The 27,232-nt window shown below is 42.0% G+C and overlaps 2 protein-coding genes across 2 annotated transcripts; both read right to left on the bottom strand.

The window, feature by feature from the left end:
• On the bottom strand, positions 1 to 7,454 carry LOC310663439 (epididymal sperm-binding protein 1-like). Its single transcript, XM_083411272.1, has 5 exons — positions 7,183 to 7,454; positions 4,786 to 4,932; positions 2,798 to 2,962; positions 1,770 to 1,829; positions 1 to 881 (listed from the first exon to the last, which is right to left on the bottom strand). Exons 1-5 carry the CDS (start codon positions 7,247 to 7,249, stop codon positions 736 to 738), a joined length of 585 nt encoding a protein of 194 aa, XP_083267398.1. The 5' UTR covers positions 7,250 to 7,454; the 3' UTR covers positions 1 to 735.
• A 2,340-nt stretch (positions 7,455 to 9,794) lies between these two features.
• On the bottom strand, positions 9,795 to 19,556 carry LOC310663426 (epididymal sperm-binding protein 1-like). The gene is made up of 7 exons (XM_083411249.1): positions 19,390 to 19,556; positions 17,895 to 18,041; positions 16,467 to 16,631; positions 14,749 to 14,910; positions 14,180 to 14,326; positions 11,031 to 11,195; positions 9,795 to 10,042 (listed from the first exon to the last, which is right to left on the bottom strand). The coding sequence occupies exons 1-7, from the start codon at positions 19,454 to 19,456 to the stop codon at positions 10,008 to 10,010; spliced, it is 888 nt and encodes a 295-aa protein (XP_083267375.1). The 5' UTR covers positions 19,457 to 19,556; the 3' UTR covers positions 9,795 to 10,007.
• Between the last annotated feature and the right edge of the window lie 7,676 nt (positions 19,557 to 27,232).

Genomic DNA, 27,232 nt, shown 5'->3' with positions numbered 1-27,232 from the left:
TGATGTTTCATTTTTATCCCACCTTTATCATGCTATAGCACAAGAATGACCCTCAAATAGTGCAACAACAAACACTGTTGTTGTTGGCCTCCATCTATCTCAGGAGACAATGGAGGAGTGTGCCTTTGTGAGTGAAGCTAAACTGTTGGATAATTAAGCGTCTGCTGTAGCTGTAGAGACTGATACAGGAGAGACATGTTTTGTTGCAGCTGGGGCAGATGAAGGAGTCTGGTTGTGCTACTGCATTGTGGAAGAACTAATAAAACAGTCCAGTATAGATCCACTACTAATGCACTATTATTATTAAATCAACAACATGCTGAAGAATACACCAGTCTGGCGAGGCCCAAAGATTACTTGTAAGTTGCAGCCTACATCAACAATATGACCCTCATTCTATGTTTTGTTGAGGTGCACAGAATCACCACACACTGGCGCACGAAGGTGGGGGGCGGAGGGAGCGTTCCACCCCAGGTGCCATTCCTGGGGGGTTCCATCGCAGCAGGGCCCCCCCCACCCAGGATGCCTGCCGCTCACCGTGCACCCTTGGGATGCGCGATGCATGCCCCTTGCCCCACAACGTGCAACGTGTGCCCCCCACAATGCGTGCCAGCCATGCCCCTGCCTGTTCGCCGCTCTAGGTGCCAGAGCATGTCGCTTCGCCACGGTCACCACCACCACAACAAACTGTTCTGCTAATTTGAAAGTTGCATACTGAAAAGGGCTTGAGAAGAATCAGAAGGATGAGGCAGGATCTTGGATTGTCATTTCTTGATCCTTTCCATGATCTTCATCTCTGCTGTATTCTTTGGGCAGGATGTTTCCATGCTTTCCATTATCTAACCTTTTCAGCCCTCTGGAAGCTACAAGGCAATTAGGATCTGCAGAGAAAGAAGAAGCAAAATGTTAGGTGCATGATTGATTGATTTGTTTGGTCTCTTTGTTATTCATTGGTGTGCTGAAAGTTTGAGAGAATGCTTAGACAGAGGAGGAATTTTTTCACCAGAAGATCAGTGTGTGTGAATGAATTCCTGGAGGACAGAGCAGAGCTGACTGTACTATGAGGCAACAGGAGGCAGCCACATTGGACGGCAGAATCTGGGCATCAGAAAAGAGTATTTTTCATCTTCAGTTTCTTAAATTTACTATAACCTACCAAGACAATTTCTGTGGTGAAAGACTATGCTAATGATATACACATACACTTGCCAACTAAGAAAAATGCTCCATGCATCTGATCAAGTCAAGTTTATGAAAACTCATGCCATAATTAATTTGTCATTCCTTAAAATGTCTCAGGACTCTTAGCTGTTTCTGTTTTTGCTGTAGCAGGCTACTGCTCTTATACTGTAACTACATTTTTATCCAATACCCCATTATTATTACTTTTTATTCCAAATGGTTTAAATTATAAATACAGCTCAAAAGTATTTTCCAAATGTTGGTATCCAGTTTCCTTGTCATATTCTGAAATAAGCACTGTATAATTATTCAAGTCTCATCTCCAAAACATAGCATTTCATCGATTTCTGTCCTTTTCTGAACTTTGCTGTCTGATTCTGTTTTGAGACATGCACATCTTGGGAATAAGATACCGGAACCAGTCACAGCTCACAGCTGTAAGCAATCTGGATCCAATAGCTGGGATATTGGAAGCAAGCTGGGCTTCTCAATTAATTTCTTGCATAAGAACTCTGCTGAGTCAAATCAAAAGCCTATCAAATCAAAAGTTTCCCAAAGCAGCCAACCAGATGCTTTCATATTCTTACCTGCAGGGTCACAGTAAGCCCTTTCCTGAGTCACATCAGTTTTAGACTTCCCAACAACTACTAAAAATGAAAGAAAGAGAATAATAATAATAAATAAGAGATATTCAAAGGGAAAGGACTGTAATTTCTGCCTTATCATCTTAATGTACAAGATGGATTGAAACAGTTAAAAATAACTTTATTAAATTTTTTGGCTTCTGGTTATGATGGCGACAGGCCAGGCAGCCAGCTCCAGGGCTTCACAGATTTTAATCGAGGTTTAATTGATTTTTACTCGTTTTAAACCAAGCATTTTATTAACTATCAACTGTTCTTTTAATCTGGAAGCTGGGGAGCAGAAGAATGTGGAGCTGTGAGATAATAAATAATTAACAAACTTGGAGCTTATCTGTTCTGTCAGCATCCCATTCATCAAGTGGAAGCAAGGAAGGCGGCTGAATTTGACACTGTAACTATTAAAATTTTAACTTAGCCTTTTGAACCTAAAATGTCATCCAGAGGCAAGAAAAGAATCCAAATCAGGACCAGTAATGATACTGGGGCTCATAAAGCCAGTAATTTTATATAAAATATTTTAACCTGCTTTTCATTCCAAGATCTCAGGGTGAGGAACAATAAAACCTCATCGCTGGCTGGGAGAAGCAGCATGTCCCTTAAATTACCTTGAACTCATAATAGAAGAAAAACAAATAAGCATTAGTTTGGGATGTCCTTCAGATGTTGTTGGGCTCCAAATCTTATCTTCTCCAGCCAACATTGCCAATGCTCAGGGATGATGTGAGTTGTATCCCAACAACTTCTTGGGGGGGGGGGTCATAGGTTGCTTAGACACCCCAGTACACATATTACTGTAGGTCAGTACATAATGCTATTTTTGTGCCTCTGCCTTCTTTCTAGGCTTATGCCATATCTTGCTGGTCTTAATTAGACCAGCGGTTACCATCTGCTGCTTGTTGCTTTGCTTTACTTCCACTTTGGTAGTGCAGAAGGTTCTGAACCATGAAGCTGGCTATCATGGACAGGCTTACTAGTATCAGCACAGTAGCTCCATTTTCCGTCTTTGTCATAGCTGCTTGTTGTTGCACACCAAAACTTCCTGGGCATGACTTTTTCATCTGTGCAAGTATAGAACGTCCTCCCGTTGTAAACAAAGGGGAATACACAGGGCTTTCCATGAGAGTTGCCACCATGCTCTGTTTGGAGACAAGAAATATATGAGGCAAATATTATGACACCAGAGTCTATGTGCTTCACAACACACTGGGACAAGCAAATTTCAGCATATTTAGGACTGCACTGAATTATGACTGCAAAGTTTCATTGGTGTTTTGGCATAATAAGCAGCAGAGTGATATGGATTCATAGTTGCACCCAATATTCATAGATGGCTAAGCTGGGAGGACCATTACACATAATATTCTCCAAGAGAGGGCTGATCTTCTCCAAATTCTCCAAAGGTTCAGGCAGAAGTTGAAAAATAATTTCTTCAAAAATTGACCAGACTTTTTTTCCTGAGAAATTTCAACTCAGATCTAGGTAATACCTCATGTATCTTCTGCTAACTCCTTGGATATGTTAACTGCAATTGCTAAAAGATATAGTTGTAAACAAGTCATAGGAACTGATGGTAATCTTATTACTTCTGCCAGAGATAAATTAGCATGCAAATGAAAGAATATGGAAGATCTGCAGATAGAGATCTGCTGAAAATGCCTGTTGGGTACATGTTACAATGAAGCTCAAAACACTGCGGCCTGGTTCCCACAAAAAGCAAACAGTAAGCCTGTTTCTTGGCCTTACCACTTCAGAGTAATTGAGCCCAAATTACATCATACTAAAATTAACCAAAGTCATTCAGCAAATTGCAGAAACCAGATTTGCATAGAAAGTTCCATTCTTGGGCAAGCTGTCTGAACTTGCATTGGATTCTCAAAGTGTTTCTGGATGATACAAATCTAGATATAATTAATTGACTCTCTCTCTCTAATGGCTGTCTGCAACACTGCAAACACCGCTTGTTTCCCAAAAATATTTTGGATAGGTCACACCACCAGCCTAATCTGACTGTTAATTGTCTTGATGCTGCTCTTATCCTATTCATGGAATTAGCTTTTGTTTAATATATTTTTATCACATTGTTTTGAAATATATAATTTAAAATTACTGTGATGGTGATTACTACAACCACTGCTACAACAACTGAATTGTGGTGCTTGGCAGCACAGAAATACATTTGCGGCATACAGGAACTCATCTGCTCGTTCCGTAGGGTTTGAGGTTGTTTTCTTTCATCTCTTGTGGGTGAAACAAGAGGAGAAGAGCTTCAACACTAAGAAGAGGAGAGCAGTTCTATGCACACTTCGCAGATCACTTTGCTCTGCAGTAGAGCGCCTACCGCAGATACCATCTCATCAGGACTTCCTTTCCATATGGTATGGAAACCAAGCCTTTAGGATAGTGATACCTATCCTTTGGAACTCTTCTTTTGTTAAATATTGGACTGTTGTCATCTCTATTGTCTTTCTGCTGCCTATTGAAGTGATTGTCTTTATCCCGGTCTGCATCTGTATCAAAACATTTCACTATTGGTCTCCAGAGCCATAGCAGGCACTGTAAGCGCTCCCAATGGTTTGACTTCACCCCTGAAGTCATGGTCTCTTCCATGGTCTCCTGAGACAGACAAATGCCAACAATAACAATCTTCATTAGATTTCAAATTGTTCTTATATATATGGAACAATTTTTAATTATTTGTATAAATGACATTGTTTGCACATACGAAATTGTTTTTAATTGTTGATTATTTTTATTGTGAAATTGCTTCAATATCTTTTTAGGGAACCTGCCCTGATGGGCAGAGTATAAATAGTAGTAGTAGTCATAGTAGTAGTAATTCAAAAATGAAGTCAAATAAATAAATCCCATTGAACTCAGTAGAATTTACTTCTTAGTAAATATGTGTGTGTGTGCATACGCTACCTTCACTGAGATTTTCAAACTCTGGTGATGTGCTTACCTGTCTCATAGCAAGACTTCCAATGGTGGTCTTTGTCATAGGAACTGGTTGTAGCACACCACAACCAATGGAACCTGGATCCATCCTTGGTGCAGGTATGATATGTCTTGTTTTTATAGATAAACGGGAAGACACAGGATGAAACGTCTGAAACAGTTAAAGAAAACGGGTAAAGACCATTGTGATTTAAATTGAGTAGATCATATTATTGTAATAGGGATGCGGGTGGCGCTGTGGGTTAAAACCTCAGCGCCTAGGGCTTGCCGATCAAGAGGTCAGCGGTTCGAATCCCCGTGGCAGGGTGCGCTCCCGTTGTTCGGTCCCAGCGCCTGCCAACCTAGCAGTTCGAAAGCACCCTTAAGTGCAAGTAGATAAATAGGGACCGCTTACTAGCGGGAAGGTAAACGGCGTTTCCGTGTGCGGCTCTGGCTCGCCAGAGCAGCAATGTCACGCTGGCCACGTGACCTGGAAGTGTCTTCGGACAGCGCTGGCCCTCGGCCTCTTTGAGTGAGATGGGCGCACAACCCTAGAGTTTGTCAAGACTGGCCCGTACGGGCAGGGGTACCTTTACCTTTACCTATTATTGTAATGTTGTTTTCCACAACTTTGTAGCCTACAAAAAGAGTATGGTGTTGAATTCCAGATATTAAAGAATTTTTGTAATCGGCCCTTGAACATCAGTATCATTTATACTGAACACTGAATAATTCCTTCCTCTTCAAAATTGGGGGGGGGGGGACACCATGAAACATGCAATGTAAACTTAGGAAGTCACAAGCGGGTTTTTTTGGGGGGGAGGTGGAGTTCACTGACTTTAGGAAGATAAGAAGCTGTTATAGTGAGCCATACCACTGTTGCATCTATTTCAGCACTGACTAGTCGTCTCTCTCAAGGATTTCAGATGCAGGTTTCTCCCAGTTCTACCTGGAGATACTGGAAACTGGACCCAGAACCTTCTAAATACAAATCAGATGCTTTACAGCTGAGCTATGACCCTTCCCTTCTCACCATTTATTAATACTGGAGCTGTGGGACAGTAAGCGGCATTTGTGTACCAATATATACAATGATATTGTGGACCTGGGAAAGGTATGGGAAAGTGCCAGCAAAACAATCCTTGAGGAGGGGGAACCCCTAAGTGTTTGGAGACCTTGAGACAATGAGGAGGGAGAGAGAATAAACATTATGTATAATGTGGAAACACAGGATAGAGAGCAGTTTTAAATCTCTCCTTTATAATGCTACATAACACTCAGAGACACCCAATGAGAGTGATTGGCAGGAGTTTCAGGACAGATAAAAGATAGTCTCGAGCATCATTATATCAAGCATAATTAATTTTACAAGGTGATAGCCATTAACTTCAATGACTTTGACAGGAGATTAGACAAAGGTGATGGAGGAAAGCAGCACCAACTACTCTTAGCCATAACAATTAAATGCTTTCCATCTGTATTCCCCTGTATACCAGTTGTTGGGGAGTACATGAATGGGGAAAGGGGGTTCTCTGCATGCGCCAACCATTGCCTTAAGAAAAACAATCGCCTGACCAAAACTGAATGGAGTATGCTGAATCAGACTTGGTCTGATCCAGCAGTGGCCATTTTATGTTTTCATGCACAATCATTTGCAAATGACCAAAATAAAAAGGCAAATGTCATGCAGCCTTCTGCCTTATCAGGTCTCTTTGCCATCCCCTCCTGCCATGAAGGGGGAACTTCGTGTGGGGAACTGGCATGGCACTGTCCTCACAGTGACTGCTGCTTTTTAGTCCTTCTCCTCTTCAGTCACTTCTCACTCAAGAAGGCAGTGGGTGGGGATGAGAAGAAGCAGAGCAGACTGTATACCTATATGGGCCACCAAAGGAACTGGAAGGAATGTGTCAAGGAGATGGTTCCTCAGAAGCCACAGCTGTCAGGCTCGGTAGCAAAAGAGACATTGCCTCCTCAGCCCAAAGCACCACTATTCAGCATTACATAACACTTCCTGCTCAGTATTGCCCTGATTCTTCTTTAAACTTTGCCCACTGCCCTTGTTCCACAGCCCAGGCAAGGAAAGCATCTTCTGTACCTCACACAAATTCTTCTTTTCCACTTCTACCCTATATATATTAACAGTACAATCCTATGCAATCTTACTCAATAGTAAACCTCACTAAATCCCCCAATAAACAGATGAGAACATGATGTTGCTCTTTAAAAAAAAAGTTTCGATACTCCATACAACTGAGTGCCACCAGGAAACAAAATCATTGCTTCTGAGTCACCATGTTCTCCACAGCTTCTCTCACAGGACAGGAGCTTCCACTCTTAAAGTAATGAAGCAGGAAAGAAGAAAACAGAAGAAGGGAGATAGTTCCTGCTGTGCAGTGTTGGGGAGGCAGAAGGAAATTCTTACCTGGATATGCTGCACTGAAGGGTAACAGGACCCAGGTACAAACAAGGAGTTGAGTGATGAACCACATAGTTGCTGATCACTCCAGAGTTTGAAATCCCTGTGCTTCTTTGTGGTGTCCTCTTTTTAGCACAGTCTCCACACACCCTTAATTATGGTTGCAAAACACTGCACTCCATAAATAGCCATGACACTCATACCAGGCAAAGGAATCTCAAATACTAAATACTGGGACAAGAAACTCAAGAGAGGTGTGTAATCAGCTGGGCTGGGCCATTTTTTTCCCCTTTCCTGTATCCCTGCACTGCTTTGGTGTGAGATTTCCCACATACGTAATACTTCTGAAATTACAGTGAGCAAATCATTGGTGTTAGGTCTGAGCTATAATTCATTGCTAGTGCAAAACCCTGAAGGCAACACCTCAGCTTCAGAAGAACTTCATTGTCATTCTGAATTGGCTGTTCTGAGAGTGGGGAGTAGGGCCTTTTTAAAAAACTGGAACTCGCCAGAACTGAGTTCCAGCACCTCCCAGGTGGGCTCCATTGCCAATTTAAGAGAACAAGGGAGATGTCCTTGTGAGTTCCAGTACCTCTTTTTCTAGAAAAATAGCACTGGTGGGGGTGTTATATTCCTGACACACTGACATATGTCAGGAGTGCTCTGATGGTGTTTCCTGCTTGACAGGGGGTTGGACTCGATGGCCCTTGTGGTCTCTTCCAACTCTATGATTCTATGATTCTATGACTTTCCACACTCCCTTCAAAGACCTCTATTATTGCTGAAAATTATTAGCAATTCCAAGACATGTAACCATGGGTGTAGCCAGGTGGATGGGGGTTAGCTGCCACTCCTAAATTAAGTAAACAAAAACACTTAACTGAAATTAGTAGATATAATCAGAATATTTGAAACTGACATGCTTCAGAGGTCACTTGGATGATGTAGTGGCGCATTCTAGCAACGCAACTGGCAACACAACAGAGAGATAGGGCATGGTTTCCACGAACTCATGGAAATATTTTCTGCTTCCATAAAAAAAAGAAGACTCTTCTCGTCTCTAGAGTTGCAATATTTCAAAAAGTAAAAACCAGGACACCAACAAAGTTGTTGAGCTTTTTTTCTTATGAAAGCGCAGGAATTGTTGAGCAAATAAAGCGTGTGTGTTTTATCGGCGTACCTCTCTTGCTCAGCCATGCACCACTTGTACCGTATAGTGGTCATTCAGTACCTTGCAAAGAATAAAAATCTGGCTAAGGTCAACGGTGGCAGGGGAGCGTCTCAATGGGCTATGCTTACTGAGTGTGTACAGAATTTTTTTCAGCAAATCCAAGAAAACGTGTTCTATAACAAGCAATGCAATGATTGCAACAAGCTCGACATAATGAGAGTGAACTCAGTTCCCTCAACAACCCATTAATTAAAAATGGGAACTGGGTCCAATTTTGTTGTCAGAGCACCCTAGTGGAATGAAGTGAAGCTTGGAAAAGCAAACAGCATGAGAGATTTGTGTCCAGTTCTGTAAAAGTGTCTGGGATTTCAAATAACTTGCTCCCCCCCTCCAAAAAAAAGGAACAATTTCCTGCTCCTGGTAATGCAGGCTTCTCTGAAACCATATTACTGACTCATGCAACAGTTCCAGGTAATCTTGTTGATCAACATCAAACTAATCTTTGTTATTAATCTAAGGGCTGTGTCACATATTCCATTTTGTAAATGCACATTTAAAATGTTTTACATTCATATATACAAATATAAAGTAGGAATGCAATAAACATATGAGTCATAACCTGGGAGCCAGGACTAGCATGGTTCCCAGTTACCAATAAACTCAATATGCCATAAATTCTATGAAATGTTCTTTCTATTCATGATGCTTGGTCACAAATATGTGCAAATGAGAAACTATTATGCATACTGTGCATATGCTATTTTGTGCCACCAACATTTCTCATAAAATGAAAATAGAAGTAAATGTTGAGGTTTTTTATCAAATGAACCCATTTCAATCAAGGTTTAGGCCTGATTTTGGCACAGGCACTGCTTCGCCCTATATGATGACCTCTGTCAGGAGAGAGATAGGCGAAATGTGTCTCTGTTAATTCTCATTGACCTCTCAGTGGCTTTCAATGATATCCTTCTGGAGTGGCTGTCCGAGTTAGGAGTGGATGACAGTATCAGTTTGCATTTCTTAGTACAGAAAGTATTGATCTGATGTGTAGAGATCTTTCCTGTTCTAATTAATTCAAGAGGGTTCTGGAAGCTTCTCAGTGTGAAAGAAACAAGCAGAACGTTCCTGATGTTTGGGTTACTCCTTCAGAGAAGCTGAGTACAGCTGGCTTCAACTGGTTCTGTTATCTCTTTCTGTCAAGGTCATGCTTTGGATGTTTGGGTGAAGTGTGTGATAGAACACACAAACTCTCACATACAACCAGCCACATGTACATATTTTCATTCATCCAATGAAGACTATGCAATCTCATTGATGCAATTGCAATAAGTTTCTCCCGCACTTGTCATATTTCATAGTGATCACTCATTGTACATTTTTTTATGCTGCCCAGCAAACTAAAAGGAATGTTTTATTTTTGTAGCACAAAGATACAGTTTGACAAAGATTAATAATCTCCCACTGCCACATCTTATTTATTTGTAGGCCACCTCACAGGGTAAAGCCCTCCCAAAGCAGAGATACATATATATATGTCACAGGATCATCATTCTTCTAAATTGTTTGCAGCACAACCCACTTAGCAAGGCTTCTAGTCGGCACACCCAATGACCTTTCTTTTACCCATCCACCTGTTGTGATCCAAACTGGATAACTGGAATCACTGACATTCATTGCCGCCACCTGGTTGAGCTCCTGGAAAACGAGAACAAAGTAGTCAAAATACCATTAATGTTGAACAGTTCCAATGAAACTTACAGCCCAAATGATTAAAAAATGGAAAGGATTCTTCCAACTATCAAGTCCTGGGAAGTACAACAGATTTACTTCATAACATATATCTAGAACAAACCTGTGGACTCAGACACTGTGACCCAGAATTCTCTCCCCATGCTAAACATCAGTGACTCATCATAGCATTGCCTTTTAGCACTTTCAAACCTTGCATTAGAGTCATATTGCAAGCACCATACATCAAGTTTTCAGCACCCATTCCATTCCAGATCCATTCCTGTTTGATCAACTGACGTCTACTGAATGCTCAGTACAAACTGTACAATGTCAACTCATTTCTGCAAATGTTAGTCATGCTCAGAGTAGACCCAGTGAAATTAATGGGCATGGCTAATTTCAGTGGGTATACTCAGAGTACATGTTAGTGGGATATGACCCACTGCACTTCTGGATGCATTTATACATAAACTCTTGAACAACGAAGAGAGTTTTGGCACTGTTAGCAAAAAGCCATAGCCCACAAACAATCATGTCACCACAAGGGCTAAATTGCAAGCCATGATGACAAGTCCGCAATAAAACAAAGGAACTGGGGTGCCATCTAAAGTATCAAATGGGCAGGCAGGCAGGGCTTGCTGAATCAAACTAAAATTTCAGTCAGCTAGCTACATTTTCTGGTCTTGACTGTGTGCCAAAACGTGACAGGCAGTGAGCCACATATACCTGAATTGGGTGGAAGTCAACCTATTCTTTTCTTTGATTTGGAGTCTGGTTGGAGGGTGTGACTTAACGATGCATCACACCTCTTTCTTTGATTTAGCAACCAAAATATCTAACTCAACACCCTTTGAAACACAATACGACATCAAACATTAAAAACCTCCTTGAACAGGGCTGCCTTCAGGTGTTTTCTAAACTTAGTAGCACACTACCATTAGCATCATCTTACTTGTGTCAGCGCAGTAGCTCCACTTCTTGTCCTTATCATAGTTGCCTGTTGTTGCACACCAGAATCTGCCATGATCAGAATCCTCATTGGTGCAGGTAAAGAATTTGCGGCCCTTGTAGGTGAAGGAGAAGGCACAGGCCTGGCCATTGGAGTTCCCTTCATATTCTACAGATGCAGGGAATACAAAAATAAGAAGGATCAAAAAGGAAAGAGTGCTTAAAAATTATGTGTTGAAGAAGTGGACCAAGGCCAATCATGCAGGGACTGAGCAACCTTTCTAGGGTTGCCATATGTCCTCTTTTTCTAGGATATGTCCTCTTTTTCAAGATTAAAATTTCTGTCTTGGCAGATTTTTAAAATTTGGCAAAATGTCCAGGTTTTTTTGGTTTGGTTTTTTTGTTTGCAATAACCCAGGAAAATTTTTCTAGTGCATTAGACTCAGATTTAAGGCACCCAGCTAAGCTAAGCTGCAGCAGAGAGTCACAACAGAGCAGAATTTTAAACTAGCTACATACTGTATAAATCCCTTCTCTTGTGGCTGAACTAAAAGGACACTAGCTCAGCTACAAGATCTTGGAGAAGGAGTCTGGGAGAGCAACAGTTAACATCCCCCTGCCCTTAAGGAGAGTCCGTATATACACATCAAATAGTCCAATAAATTGTTCTGTGCACATTTATGTTCACAAAGATGTGGACATGAGCTGAAATACTTTCATGTGCCAAGTGAGGTAGCAATATGTATTATTATTATTATTATTATTATTATTATTATTGTTGTTGTTGTTGAAAATTAAGAACATTGCTACTAGCAATATATCACAGCTTCTATAGCCTATATATAGTAAAAAGGTAAAGGTCCAGTCGTGACCTACTCTGGGGTTGCGGCGCTCATCTCACTTTATTGGCCAAGGGAGCCAGTCATGTGGCCAGCATGACTAAGCCGCTTCTGGCAAACCAGAGTAGCGCACAGAAACGCTGTTTACCTTCCCGCTGGAGCAGTACCTATTTATCTACTTGCACTTTGACGTGCTTTCAAACTGCTAGGTTGGCAGGAGGTTGGCCCTACTATATATAGTAGGGGTATTTAAAATGAGAGTTGTCATAGCAATCTGTAGCTAAAAGTAGAAGTTGGCAAATGTGTCCTCTTTTTTGCTCTTCAAAATATGGCAACCCTGAAAGCTCAGACTATACTTTTGATTTCCATAATCGACTTCAAATGGTGGATAGTGTTTTCATTTAAACTATATGTAAATTCTCAGGTGCCGTGTCTATATTTGGTTCCAAGCCAACATTTCCCCAAGCACTCCTATCCCCTGTTCTGTTTTCAGTCCTTTTTGTTCAGATGTTGCATGAGTCTACAAAATAATCAGATTGCAGCCCCCGTTATTTCCTCCTTAGGGGTAGGAGGAGACCACCAGTGCCCCCTATTCACCGAGAAGCCACTATAGAGGCAGCATTGAGGAGGCTGCCAAAGAGACAGCAGATCTAGCCTCCAAGGAGCGCACCGCAGACATTGCTGCCCCTGGGGTGGCAGCAATGGGCAGCGTATTCTTTGGAGGCTAGATTTCCTGCCCCTCTGGATCCTGCCACCTGAGGCAGTCACTTCAGCTTGCTTCATGGGTGGGCTAGTCCTGGCCTGGGTACAAGCGCAGCACAAGCAATTGAGGCATCTGATCAAAGATCTGTATTTTAAAATAAGCTTAAAAATATATCTGGAGATGCTTGCTTCAGAGGTTTAGCCTTGGCAGATATTTATTTTTCTGAACAGGGCCCCTCATTGATTTGTTGCAGTACTTCAAAGTTGTAAAAAGGAGCAAAAGCGGGTAACAATGTCATACAAATTACAGAATACAATCCAAGCTGCAAAAACATTAATTAGAGTTGGTAATTACTCAAACTCAGCCATATCTTCTCAAGGTTTAAGATATCCTGAGAAGGTTAAAAGGCAAAGAGCTAAAAGTAACAACAGCTGCAGCCTGGTGAGGAAGAGAGACTGCTCTGAGGTTGTTTTTTGGTCACTTTGGAAACTGTTCTTTACTAATCGTTTCTTCCAAAAAATCAATCTATGATATATATATATGAAATGTATTGATTTTAGTGTAATTATGCAAAATCTAGAAAGTAAGAAATGTTAGATTCTTATGTTAGATTCTTATTTCATTGATGGTGTGTGAGAAGGTGAACCCAAGACCTCTGTTTATATGACAAGATTTAAAACCATGAGCCATCTGTTTTAGCCATCTGCCCCTGTTGCCAAGGGCAGAAGAGCCAAGAGCAGAAGAGCAAAGGGCATAGGGTGATCTGATAATTAAGATGCCTTGTCAAGGCAAATGTAAGATATATGATAGAAGGAAATATAGCTCTTTGTCTCCCATAAAAGGTAATAGGAAATGGGTGTATCTTTTATGATTGGTTCTAGCAAACAGCCAATAGGAATTTCAACCAGGCTGATTGGACAGAGGCAGCCAAAGGAGGAGTAAGGAGGCTGGGCTGAGGGAATATAAGTGCTGGCCACCAGGGCTGGGGTGTGCAGAGCTTTTGGTAAATATACCACTGTGCCAATCATTTATTTGTCTGACAAATAAATTATTATTTTAATTTCTCTATTGCTGCGTTGAATATTTCATTCCAGCTAAGCGTTAACCACAAGCAGGGTGCTACACAATGGGGCTTCTGTAAATTGAAAATAAGGCCTAGTGATGGTTGAAAATCAATGGTGAACTTAAAGATACTTCATATGCAGATATAATATTATTATTATCCTTATTAGTCTTTTTTTGTCCCAATCAATCCCATATAGCAATCCCTAGTACAGTGGTACCTCGGGTTACATACGCTTCAGGTTACATACGCTTCAGGTTACACACTCCGCTAAGCCAGAAATAGTGCTTCAGGATAAGAACTTTGCTTCAGGAAAAGAAAAGAAATTGGGTTCTGGCAGTGCGGCAGCAGCAGGAGGCTCCATTAGCTAAAGTGGTGCTTCAGGTTAAGAACAGTTTCAGGTTAAGAACAGACCTCTGGAACGAATTAAGTACTTAACCTGAGGAACCACTGTAAACCACTGTTTTACATCTCTACCAAACTTCCATGGAATAAGTTCCCATATTCCTGAAAATAGTTGACAAGTTTCCTGCCACAACATGGCCTACCTTGAAGGGCACATGCCTTCCATTTACTGTCTTTGTCATAGTTCGCAGTCGTGGCACACCACAGTGTGTTATCACCAGATCCATCCGTGGTGCAGGCAGAGTAGGATTTCCCATTGAAAATGAAGGGGAAGGTGCATGGGCATGGTTCTGAGGAAGAAATAAAAGGTTTGGGAATTGAAAAACTACATTAAGAGGGATTAGTGGGAAATGCATGATAAGAAGAAAGCTGACTCAAGGTTCATATGCAATAGTTTTGCTGTTTCCAGACTCATGAGCCAGCTTTGAAGGCAGAAGACCAAACTCTAGATGCATCCGAAAGTATTACCAAAATCATATCTTGAATGTACATCCTACACACATCCCTGATTTTTCTCCATAAATGTACACCATGTAGGCGCCCACCAATGTGAATATTTAATTCTGAATAAAATTGCCAAAGAGGAGAAGATGTTTCCAGTCCATCACGCAAAACAACCTTGTCTCTCTTCTGACCCACCCACCTCCTCTTATATGTTCCCCAATGGTAAAACAAGGGTATCTGACTTTTCCCTCTGGATTTCATCCCCTACCTGAAGGATCGCAGTAAGTCCATTTGGGGTTTGTATCATAATTGCTGGTGAGGGAGCACCAGAGCTTTCCAGTAGATGCCCCACTTGTTGTGCAAAATGAGTAGGATTTGCCTTTGTAGATGAAAGGAAAGACGCACGGCCCCTGAGAATTGGCAGAAAGTCCTGCAGAAAGGTGGAGATAGAGGGATGGTCATCTCATACAACAGGGGTTCCCTAATCCTGTCATTAATGTTCTATTTCCTATCCATTTTCTCTGTCCCACAACACATTCAAAATTACCAAACTAGAGACTAGATATTAAAAGCAGACTTGTAAATCAGCACTAATTCCTCTAGAAAGGTTCATTAATTCTATGCCACCCCCCTTTCTGTGGGCACAGTGAATTTGCTACATTTCTTTATATTGCTCTGCTCACACGATTTTCTGATATTCATTGTGATCAAGAATATTTGCTTTAAAATATGAAACAGTGAAAAAAGGGCTCTGATGACTAATGCATATTGATTGGTGGTTGAATTTTATTTTTATTTTATTTTCTGGTGTTGGTTTGAACCATGTTCACCTATTTCGAAAGATTGTATTTGTTTTGAACATTTTGTAATGCCAATCCACCTTCTCAACTTTTCTTTTAAAAATCAATAAATATTAATTTTTCAGAATTATATTTGGGTTGATCTATGGGAGAGAGGGAGGATTATGTCTTTGGTCAGCCCCCTCCATCTCCATGACGTGAGTCACAAGACGTAGGGTGGATCTACACACAGGGGGGAAACGCTATAAATAAGTAATAAATCAAATCATTATAACAAAAAAAACTTTATTTAAAATCAGATAGAAAAGTTTTGTGCTCTACAGTGCCATCTGGTGTTGCATGTTTATAACACATTTAAAACGCGGGTTTTTGGCTAATGTAGCTGAGTCCTATAATATTCCTTTTTCTATAACTTCTATCGTGCCACTTATTCTCATATAAACTCACAAAGCTATTACTGGTATATACTGTGCACCAAGCTATTATATCATGTGTGACTAGTGGTTCATCTAACTAATCCTTTTTTCACTGTTCTGAAGACTATTTACTCAGTTCTCTGTGGTCCTATCCAAACCTGTCATTTCAGATGTGTTGGCCTGAACCTAGAACTGTGCTCATGAATTCTAAGAATAAGCAAACTTTTCATAAGAAGATAGAAAGCTGACATAGGCTGGATCAACACACAGAGGGGAAACGCTATAAGTAAGTCATAAATTAAATCGTTATAACAAAAGAAAAAAAACTATATGTGAAATTGCACAGACAAAGTTTTGTGCTCTACAGAGCCACATGTTTATAACGTAGTTATAGCGTTGTAACATGCATAATGTTACAACGCTATAACTGAGTCAGACGCTAGATCCATCTAGCTTAGTGTTATCTATTCTGACTGGCAAGGACTCCCTTCCAGCCCTACCTGGAGATTCTGGGGAATGAAATTTTGATGTTTAGCATGCAAAGCAAGTGCTCCCAACGTGGGGCCTTCCAGGTGTTTCACATCAGTCTGTCCCCAACAAGTATGGCTACTGGTCAGTGGTGATGGGAACTGCAGTTTAAAATGTCTGGAGGGCACCAGATTGGGGAATACTGAACTTCCCTCTCACTCTTCTTGGCCTACAAAGTGCCTTGACTAATTATTCATCCAGCCAACCACTCCTGTTATTCCAGGCCCCTGCATTATGCTCACTGGTATCAGCACAGTAGCTCCATTTCTTGTCCTTGTCATAGCTCCCTGTTGTCGCACACCAGAAGTTCCCTTTCTGCGAATCTAGATTGGTGCAGGTATAGAAGGTTTGGTTCTTGTACGCATAGGGGAAGACACAGGCTCGTCCACCATCATTACCTCCATACTCTAGACCCAAACAGAGTGAGATTATATGCATTGAAACATACTAGTGATGATCACAAAATACAAAAAAACAAAACAAAATGGTAAACAAGTCACATATATTCAGGTAGGTAGCCGTGTTGGTCTGACGCAGTCGAAATATATTTAAAAATAAAAAAATTGTCCAGTGGCACCTTACGAGATCAACTAAGTTTGTTCTTGGTATAAGCTTTCGTGTGCATGCACACTTCTTCAGACACCATATAGATACCATAAGTCACATATATATAAACCTTGCCAGGGATCTCCTTTGCAAAAACTTAGAAAGATAGCTACAAACCAAGGACAAAAGAATTGGTCAGGAGCCTGTGAGAGCAGGTGGCAATTACTCAACTGACAATAATGTTAAAGAAACAAGAAAGTATAAAGAAAGATTAAGTGCATGAATTCAGTTATTCTAGATATAAAACAAGACATGAAGATAGCTGGCATTTATGCCAATGTAATATCAGTTAGGGACGCGGGTGGCGCTGTGGGTAAAAGCCTCAGTGCCTAGGGCTTGCCGATCGAAAGGTCGGCGGTTCGAATCCCCGCAGCGGGGTGTGCTCCCGTTGTTCGGTCCCAGCGCCTGCCAACCTAGCAGTTCGAAAGCACTCCTGGGGGCAAGTAGATAAATAGGGACCGCTTACTAGCGGGAAGGTAAACGGCGTTCCGTGTGTGGCTCTGGCTCGCCAGAGCAGCGATGTCACGCTGGCCACGTGACCCGGAAGTGTCTGCGGACAGCGCTGGCCCCCGGCCTCTTGAGTGAGATGGGCGCACAACCCTAGAGTCTGTCAAGACTGGCCCGTACGGGCAGGGGTACCTTTACCTTTACCTTTAATATCAGTAATGTTAGAAAAGATGACATGTGATTTTTATTTAGTAGGAAATATTTGTACAAAAGTGCCTCTTAGGTACATAGTTTGAACCATATTTTCAACTTAACATACTGGTGATGTGTTTCATTTCTTCAGAGCTTTTCACTGATCCTTGGAAGGAAATTTGTAATAGTTCGGGTTTAAGGAAGATCTATAAAAGCTACTGATGGGAGTCCCAAACCTCTTTAAGAGCACAGAAAGAGTTCAGCTGCATCAGACCAAAGGCCCATCTAATCCAACATTTTGTTTCCACGATGTCCAATCAGATGCCTTTGGAAAGTTCATGAGGAGGATCTGTTTACTTTATTTCAGTAAAATGGCTATGCATGTGTGACATAGGAAACCAGAAATAGAAGAAAATACAGGTCACCTTTAGGGGAACATGCTTTCCATTGTAACATGTTTTTTGTGGCATCGTCAGTCAGTGTGGCACACCACAGCTCATGGTGGTCATCCTTGGTGCAAGAGGAATAGCGTTTATTCTTGTAAATAAATGGGAAGACACAGGGATGCTCAACTGAAATGGAAACAGGGGACAAAGGTGTAAGAATAAGAACTACAATTCATTAAATGGAAACAGTGTAGTTTTCACCCATGCATGTGCAACAGCTGTCTCGATTTCCACTTACTCGGCATTCAGTTTTCTAGTCATATTTGAAGCTGGTTTAAGAAAATCACACACCAAACAGCAGTATTTGTCTAGAAACTACAGCATCAATATGGATAGTGGCTAATATCATGTGAATGTGGCTTCAAAAACTAGCAGCGAGCAAGCAGTGGATGCAGAGCAAGCCACTGCTTCTCATGCTGTCTCCTGTGGTGGGCTGGCATTCCCCCCTCCCCAGTGTGCCACAGACTGGTACCATATGTAGCCGCTGGAGCATCCCACCCAACCTGGGCTGTGGTAGAGACACTGGGGACCAACAGCCATGCTTTCTCAGTCTATGTCTGAGTGCTTATTTGTTTGTTTATTTTGCCCAGCAGTTTCCCAGGAAAACCCAATCTTTACCACTGAATCGGATCAAATGGCAATTTGGGTTTTCCATGGATTGCCATTTGCTCCAATTCAGAGGTAAAGAGTGGGTTTTCAGGGGTGCCAGGTCCAAAAATAAGCAGTCAGAATTGGACCTGAAAATCCCAGACCTGTGCCTAGAAATGTGGAGCAAAGGTAAGTATGGGTTAGCCTATTATTATTATTATTATTATTATTATTATTATTATTATTATACCTCACCCATCTTGCTGGGTTTCCCCAGCAACTCTGGGTGGCTCACCTCACATACTAAAAAATCAAGCATTAAAAACTTCCCTAAAGTTTTTCAGCACCTTCAGATGTTTAAAGTGCCTTCAAATGTCTTCTAAAAGCAGTAGAAAACCATGCCCCATTTTTCCAAGGAAAGGATGTGGCGGTTTTTAAGGGGAAGGAATTTCAGTCTACCCTTAGTTATACATGCCTGAGGTTTAGTTTAAGGGCTACAGAACCTCTATGAAGGCTGCGATCCTGTGCACACTTACCTAGGAGTAAGGCCCTGGGTTGTTTTTTCAGCCGGAACTCTCCAGAACTCAGTTCCAGCACCTCTCAGGTTGGTGGCATTGCCATTATAACAGAACAAGGGAGCTGTTCATGTTGAGTTCCAGCACCTCTTTTTCTAGAAAAAATAGCACTGGTAAGCCCATTAACTCAATGGGGCTTACTGATGGGCGGACAGACTGTAAGTCATCTTTTCCCCACTAAGACAGGACCATAGCTAAACAGAAGTTGATGCAAGTGATGGCTAGCTATAAGAGATCCTTTGAAAGCTGAGATCAATGATCCACTAGCCTCGTTAAGATGAATCAGAAACAATTCATGGAATATTTCTTACCCGTAGCTTCAGTCAACAATGGTAAGAGACCACAGGTGAACAAGAGGAATGCCATGACGGAGCCCATCTCTTCTCTAAGGGACACTGACAGGCATGAGGCGGGTATTCTTTTTATAAGCCCCACTTAGACCTTTGCTTCCTTCAACTGCAGTTGTCTGATGTTTGCACAATCACAAGAAATGGCAGATGTTTGTATTTCCCAACAGCAGCTCAGTGTGCCTCATCATTTTTTGTTTCCTCTTTGTACACAATGCTAAGAAAAAGGGAAGTGGGTCTTATCTTGCAATGAGTAAATAAGGAGGTTTCCTTAGAAAAGGATGACCTTTTCGCTGACAAGTATAGTGAGGAAATAATTACCAGTACACTGTTAATTATGTAAAATTAATAATATTTACAAATTACATAAATTATATAGCAGACAAATAAGACAAATAATTTCATATTTGGCAAAACAAATGGAAACAAGATGACCTTGACAGGTCAGAATAGAAATTGCTTGTTCTTACATCCCTAAGCAGGGGTAGGGAAGCTCAGGCCTGGCCTCCAGGGACTCAGCTATACAGCTGCAAATAAAATGTTTTAAGTGTGTTTTAAGTAGAATATACAATGTGACACTAGAGGGCAATGATGAGCCTTATGGAAAATTCAATGTATTTTTTAAAAAATGCTTTTTAAAAAGCATTTTCAGAACGGTTTTTATATGTGTCTAGATTCCACCCAGGTCTCTCTATCTGGCCCTCAAGATGTTCCTTAAGTCATACACCCTGCCCAGGCTTGAACGCTCCTTGAGTGTTTTGGCCTGGGCTGGATCTACATTGATCTGTAAAAATGTTATTAAATATGACGTTATATCATTCTCAATGCAATTTTCTATTGTTGAAGGCTCACTGCTCTACAGTGCCTTCTGGTGTCACATTTTATTAACACATTTTTAACATTATAAACAACCAGTGTAGATCTGTCACTGGCTGGAATGTGTCATTGAACTCTGAGAATGCCTCTTGCTTGCCAGAGTGGAGGAAAGAAAGGGGTGCTTGAATATTTGTAGAACCTAGCCTACTCTATAAAAATAAAAATTACAATAATTGCTGTTTGTGCTTTTGCTTCTGGCCCTGCCCACCAAGGGCATGTGGCCCCCAAAGTTTACCCAGAAGGGAATGTGGCCCTTGCATTACAAACTGTTTCCCCATCTCTGTGATACAGAGCTGATTTAGTGAAGATTGGGAGAAGATTTTGATTATAAGAGATGGTGAACCTAGGTTATCATACTGAGTTTGCACAACCTCTAACTTCTTCTTTCAAGTCTTTAGCTAGCAATCCACACATACATAGCATGTCCTGCCATGTAAGGCTCATAGCTTGGCCTCGTGAAATGATGTTCTGTATCTGCTTAAGCATGAGTCATTTCTCTTGATAATTTAACAGCAACAGAGCAGTCTCTAAGTTGTTCTATGTTTGTGTTGTGTAAAATTGGTTATCCAAATTTTACCGCACTCACATAATATACCGCCTGTCCAAGTGTCCCTATTTTCCAGGGACAGTCCCAAATTTACAGAAACTGTCCTGGTTTCTGGTTTGATCCCAGAATGTCCCTATTTTCCTTAGGACACCCCTATTTTCATCAAAAAAATGTTGGTAGGACATCCCAATTTTCATTGGAGAAATGTTGGGAGGGTAGAGTTATGCAACCCCCAGGCCAAGAAGATAGGTACCGTAACTACAGTGGTACCTCAGGTCGCAGACGGTTCAGGTTACAGAGGGTTCAGGTTACAGACTCCACTAACCCAGAAATATTACCTCGGGTTAAGAACTTTGCTTCAGGATGAGAACAGAAATCGTGCAGCAGCAGCGCAGCACTTTTAGCTAAAGTGGTGCTTCAGGTTAAGAACAGTTTCAGGTTAAGAACACACCTCCAGAACGAATTAAGTTCTTAACCTGAGGTACCACTGTATACAGGGGGCGGGGCCAAGATGGCGACGAAGTAAGACGCGCTTGCCGGAGCTCCCCTTTCAGTTCATGCTGTAAGTTACTTTGCTCCTATTTTTCTCGAGAAGTTGGCACGATAATGGTTTGATGTTAACGCCAGGAACTCACCCTGTGGAAGCTTGCAATCTCAGCGCTATAAATCTCTTTAATGAGCTTCACTAACAACCTGATTAGCTGCAGCCACCGGCCGCGCTTCCCTGGCCTTCCACCAGCTTTTGCTTGGCCTTTGAAGGACTCTTAGATAACCGAGCTGCTCTAGGGGCCCAGCATGACGAACCTAAAACGTGGCCGTACCTCTTCTGTGGAAGACCTTTCCTTTAATGCCTCAGAACCTATGTCTAAGATCTCGAAACCTACTGGGCTGGATTTACCACCTAAGACCTTAGAGCCTTCTATTTCATCGTTAGAAGAGTTTTTCTGCACCCTGGGGGAAGAGAGGGTGACTTGTCAGTAACTGGTGAAGCAAGACTGACTTGCCAGTAACGGGTGAAGCAAGAGTGACAGTTACTGGTGAGGCAAGATAGGGTTGTGCAAGGGGCTGTGCAAGTTGAGATAAACAAGGCTGCTGCGCATGCTTAGAAATGCAAGGAAACCTCCCCACCCGATGCCCAAAGAAGGGAATAGAGTAAGTTACTACCTAATGCCCAAAAAGGGGTAAAAAGGTATGCTGGCATTGTGTGATTGGAGGAAACTTGGTGTCAAAGGGCCGGTGTGGGGATGATAAAAGCTGTATGCGTGCTTCGAAGGGCGCGCCAGTCTTTAGAAATGATTCTGCTGGCGTCCTCTGTACAGATGCAAATAAGGCCTTTCTCTCTGAAGAAATAGATCCCTGGTGCACTTGTCTCTTTCAAGGCGGGGAGTGCGAGCGAATGGGCTCTGGCCCTGGATCCCCAGGTAAATAAGGCTTCACTACTACTATGAAATAGGATGTCCCATTTTCATTGGAGAAATGTTGGTGGGTATGCAATAGCCACTTTGGGGTGGGGGGGACAATCAGACAATTGATTGTTGTTGCATATACAGTGGTACCTCTAGTTAAGAACTTAATTCGTTCCAGAGGTCTGTTCTTAACCTGAAACTGTTCTTAACTAGAGGTGTGCTTTCACTAATGGGGCCTCTTGCTGCTGCTGCGCCGCCAGGACACGATTTCCATTCTCATCCTGGGGCAAAGTTCTCAACTGGAGGTAACTCTTCCAGGTTAGTGGAGTTTGTAACCTGAAGTGTTTGTAACCTGAGGTGTTTGTAACTCGAGGTACCACTGTAATTGCAAACTGATTGGAGAGGGATCCACAATGATTTATTATTGCAGTGGGGCTATCCACATGCTTATTTGAAAAGCCAACAAACTGCTATTGACCACAGCAGCAAAGTACAGTGGTGCCCCGCAAGACGAATGCCCCGCAAGACGGAAAACCCGCTAGACGAAAGGGTTTTCCGTTTTTCGATGCGCTTCGCAGGACGAATTTCCCTATGGGCTTGTTTCGCAAGACGAAAATGTCTTGCGAGTCTTGAGATTTTTTTCCGCTCCCCACCCCCTTATTCTAAGCCGCTAAGCCGCTAATAGCCTTTTAGCAGCTAATCCGCTAATCCCTTAAGCCTTTAATAGCCGCTAATAGCCGCTAATCTGCTAATAGCGCTAATCCGCTAAGCCGCTAATAGGGTTGCTTCGCAAGACGAAAAAACCACTAGACGAAGAGACTCGCGGAACGAATTAATTTCGTCTTGCGAGGCACCACTGTACTGCTTGGTAGTGCTTTTCCTCATCACTATTTTTTCCCCGTATAGTTTAATGATGCACAGTCTTTGCTTCTCCTGGTAGCTCAGTTTTTAGAACCATGGGTTGATCTTGCCAAAAGTTAGCACTGGGCATCTTTATAAACAATTCTTTAGAAATAGGTTATATTTGTCTCTAGCTTTAGTCTCCATCTCAGAAACAGGAAACTTCTTATCATCATTCTGCATCTTTCAAACAGGATGCTTTTTAAAATCGCTTCCATCCCATTGTGGAATAATTGCCTTCCAAACTGACCTGACATGAGCAACAATTTTACTCTGAATCTGTGTTTAGCTTTATGCTTTATGCAACTCCAGAGTGAAAAAACAAAAATAAAGATATTTTTTGCAGGGATCATGCTGTGTAGGTATCAGATCTGGCATGATCTAAAGAAATTATGCAATTTTTGCAAGCTCAAGAGAATGGAAGACACTAGCATACGATGTTTGTATCTTTCGCCTGCTGTTTGGTTGTTTTAACTGTATCTTGTTTTGAAACTGTTTTGTGGGTCTATGGACTGAAATAAAGATATTTAATTTGACTAGCATAAGAAGAGAAAGAGGTTGCAGGAAAAGGAGGGGGGAAACCAGAAGGAAAATGGGTGAGAACATGCAGTGGTGTCAATCAAAGTCGAGCTTTGCAGAACTATGTATATAACAGACCATATGAAGGTCTGCTTATTCCATTAGTGCCCTGCACTGACCAAAAAAGTCCAGGACTCACTTCATCTGAAGACGGCTGAATGTGTCATTTTGACTGCAGTGAACCACCTTTAAACAGGAATTATATCCCATGTTGTGACTGAAGTTTTGTAGGAATTTTCTTTTTGAATTGTTGCATGGCAGCCTTGTAGACGTGTACTTCATTGCTTTGTACTCCATACAATGGACTTTAACTTTCCCCCTTTTGTGGTCTGAATATCTGTTCCTGCTTACCATGGTATATCGCACCCTGACAAACTCTCCCACTGATCCATATCCCTGCCTTGCCTTAAGCTGATCATTTGCATATTATCACCTTCCATTACCTTGTTGATTTTGCACAGCAAACAAAGCATAGTTGATGCATATATTTGGCAGAACAGACAGAAAGCATCACATAGCCATTTTCAAATGGTTGAACGGAGCCCGACAAAGGAAAGGAAGCGCTTCTGATGAACTGTTGTGTTGTTTTAGACAACATGACATTTCCTACAGGCTTTCAAACCTCAAGTAGGTTACTGAAGAGCATAAGACTCTGCCATACTGAACAGGATTGTACTGTAGCCAGTGTGTGTGTGTGTGTGTGATGATATCGCCAAAGATGGCATTCTAATCTGACTGCCCTGATCCCAACCACGCTTAATATTTTAAAAAGTCACCCAACAAGAAGTTATCCAGAAGATCATGAGCCAGAGCCTTCAAAACTATAAAGAAAGATCCCTACAAACCTAGTTTGGCCCCTGTGGGAGTGTTTCTTCAGTGGGGCTATGTGATCCAGTGCTAGGCCCCACTGTGCCTCAGAAATCAGCACACCTCTTAAGAGAGGACTGGGAGCCCGGAACTTCCTGCAGCCAATCAGAAGCCATGCCTTGTATTCCAAACAAGGTAGAACTGTACAGTGGTACCTTCGGTTACATACACTTCAGGTTACATACGCTTCAGGTTACAGACTCCGCTAACCCAGAAATAGTGCTTCAGGTTAAGAACTTTGATTCAGGATGAGAACAGAAATCGTGCCCCGGCAGCGCGGCAGCCACAGGAGGCCCCATTAGCTAAAGTGGTGCTTCAGGTTAAGAACAGTTTCAGGTTAAGAACAGACCTCTGGAATGAAGTACTTAACCCAGGTACCACTGTATGTTGATACACAGAGAGAGTAATTCTCTATTTCAGGTCAGATGTAATCCTTTTCTAAGGAAGCCTCCTTATTTACTCATTACAAGACCCACTTCACTTTGTTCTTAGCATTGTGTAGAAAGAAGAAATAAAAAATGATGAGGCACACTGAGCTGCTGTTGGGAAATACAAACATCTGCCATTTCTTGTGGTTGTGCAAACATCCGACAACTGTAGTTGAAGGAAGGAAAGGTCTAAGTGGGGCTTATAAAAAGAATACCCGCCTCATGCCTGTCAGAGTCCCTTAGAGAAGAGATGGGCTCCATAATGGCATTCCTCTTGCTCACCTGTGGTCTCTTACCATTGTGTTGTTGTTTTTTAAGATTTTTATTGATACAGCAAGAAAAAAGAAAACAAACACAAATACCAAATTACACACAGGAATAACCATAGACACATAATTTTCTTAGCAAACAATAAAACATATATTGGTCTTAACACTAAAGACACAACCTCCCATCTATTCCATATTTCGATTTCATATTACAGTGGTGCCTCGCAAGACGAAAAGAATCCGTTCCGTGAGTCTCTTCGTCTAGCAGTTTTTTCGTCTTGCGAAGCAAGCCCATTAGCGGATTAGCGGATTAGCGCTATTAGCGGTTTAGCGGCTATTAGCGGCTATTAAAGGCTTAAGGGATTAGCGGATTAGCTGCTAAAAGGCTATTAGCAGCTTAGTGCCTTAGAAAAAGTGGGTGGGGAGCGGGAAAAAAAAACCAGGAATCGCAAGACATTTTCGTCTTGTGAAGCAAGCCCATAGAGAAATTCGTCCTGCGAAGCACCTCCAAAACGGAAAACCCTTTTGTCTAGCGGGTTTTCCGTCTTGCGAGGCATTCGTCTTGCGGGGCACCACTGTACTTATTGCCAATAAACACTTCTATCATAATTAAACTTTTTCTTAATATATCTAATTTCTTATATCTACCTTGCAACTATTACTGAAGTTTCTCCAATGCTGCAACAGAATTTAAACTACTATATTTATTTTTCAGATATTCTTTGAAAACCTCCCATTTTGAAACAAATTCCTGTTTTGATTTATTATTTATTTTTTCTGATAGACCATCTAATTCGGCATATTCTGTCAGCTTTTGGATCCAATCTTGTATAGAGGGGATTTCATTACTCTTCCAATTTGCTGTGATCAGAACTCTTGCTGCCGCCGTCACTTATAAAAAGATACCCTTCCTCTTTTGCAGAATATCCAAATCTGTTATTCCCAGGAGGTAGGCCTCTGGTTTTTTATTGAAAGAGATCTTTAGTATTTTTTGCAGTTCTGCATGGATACTCTCCCAGAAAGCCACTCCCGACATAAGGAGGGGGTGGGGTTGCGGGCTCATGTCCCCAACATGTGCGCAGGGCTGGCTTCAGCCCCGCGCGACCTGGGCAATCCTCGGCTGGCCTGGGGGGCATGGCCTGGGTCACTTAAGGTCGGCACAGCCCCGGGATCTCCCCTTTTCGTCCTCGCAGCAGCTGTGGTTTCCCACCCACCCACCCTCTAGGTTTTCCCTCTGACCTTGCTATGGACCTTGGTTGGTCGCCGTAAGGGGCCTGGTAGGAATTTTTCCACTTGGTTAATTGGCACTGAAGAAAAGCCATTTGGTTTTTTCCCCTACCTCATAGCAAATCGTCACAACATCCTTGGTTTGGCAGTTAGGCATTGGTAGGGGTATTATTATGCAGATGAGTTGGGGGGGAGCGCCATCACCTCCCCCAAATATTTAAGGGTAGTCCGGTAAAGGCTTCCAGGGGGCGAAACCTATGGAGGCTAGGGCCTAAAGCGCCCGCCCGAGCGGTGACCCCTCGGGGAGTGCCTAGAGATGTGCATCTCAGGGGCTCCCCCTGCTGGTGTTAACACTTTCCGGTTCTCATGCCGGATAGTCTGATAGGACCAGTGCCTAAAGCCAATACCGCTCTTACCTGTAACCAATAAAGTTGTGGCCATTTTTCGCCCATTAACCTAAAATAGCGTTGTCCTGTGTCTTCATTTATTCCAACTGGTGGGAGGTGGGAATCGCCACGCAATACCTGTATTTTACTACATATCCACCACATATGATAGAAAGTTCCTGAGTCTCCGCATCTTCAACAATTACTGGACACATTTTTATACATTTTCGAAAGTTTCCATGGTGTTAGATACCATCGGTGTTGCATTTTTTGAAAGTTCTCTCTAATCGTGTAACAATTTGTGAATTTCCAATTGATCTTC

This window comes from Podarcis tiliguerta (assembly GCF_965153285.1).
Source record: "Podarcis tiliguerta genome assembly, chromosome: 13".
Taxonomy (NCBI): domain Eukaryota; kingdom Metazoa; phylum Chordata; class Lepidosauria; order Squamata; family Lacertidae; genus Podarcis; species Podarcis tiliguerta.
The sequence above is the reverse complement of the archived record's forward strand: the minus strand, read 5'-3'. Positions and strand labels throughout refer to the sequence as shown.

Bases quoted from the DNA above. Each gene is read 5' to 3' on its own strand.
- LOC310663439 (XM_083411272.1), bottom strand. From the start codon at position 7,249: ATGTGGTTCATCACTCAACTCCTTGTTTGTACCTGGGTCCTGTTACCC. The intron at 2,963-4,785 runs GTAAGCACATCA...GTCTCCAAACAG, and splicing joins GAAGTCTTGCTATGAGACAG to AGCATGGTGGCAACTCTCAT. The intron at 882-1,769 runs GTAAGAATATGA...CTTTCTCTGCAG, and splicing joins GGCTTACTGTGACCCTGCAG to ATCCTAATTGCCTTGTAGCT.
- LOC310663426 (XM_083411249.1), bottom strand. From the start codon at position 19,456: ATGGGCTCCGTCATGGCATTCCTCTTGTTCACCTGTGGTCTCTTACCA. The intron at 14,327-14,748 runs GTAGGGGATGAA...TTTCTTCCTCAG, and splicing joins GACTTACTGCGATCCTTCAG to AACCATGCCCATGCACCTTC. The intron at 10,043-11,030 runs GTAAGATGATGC...CTCGTTTTCCAG, and splicing joins GAGCTACTGCGCTGACACAA to GAGCTCAACCAGGTGGCGGC.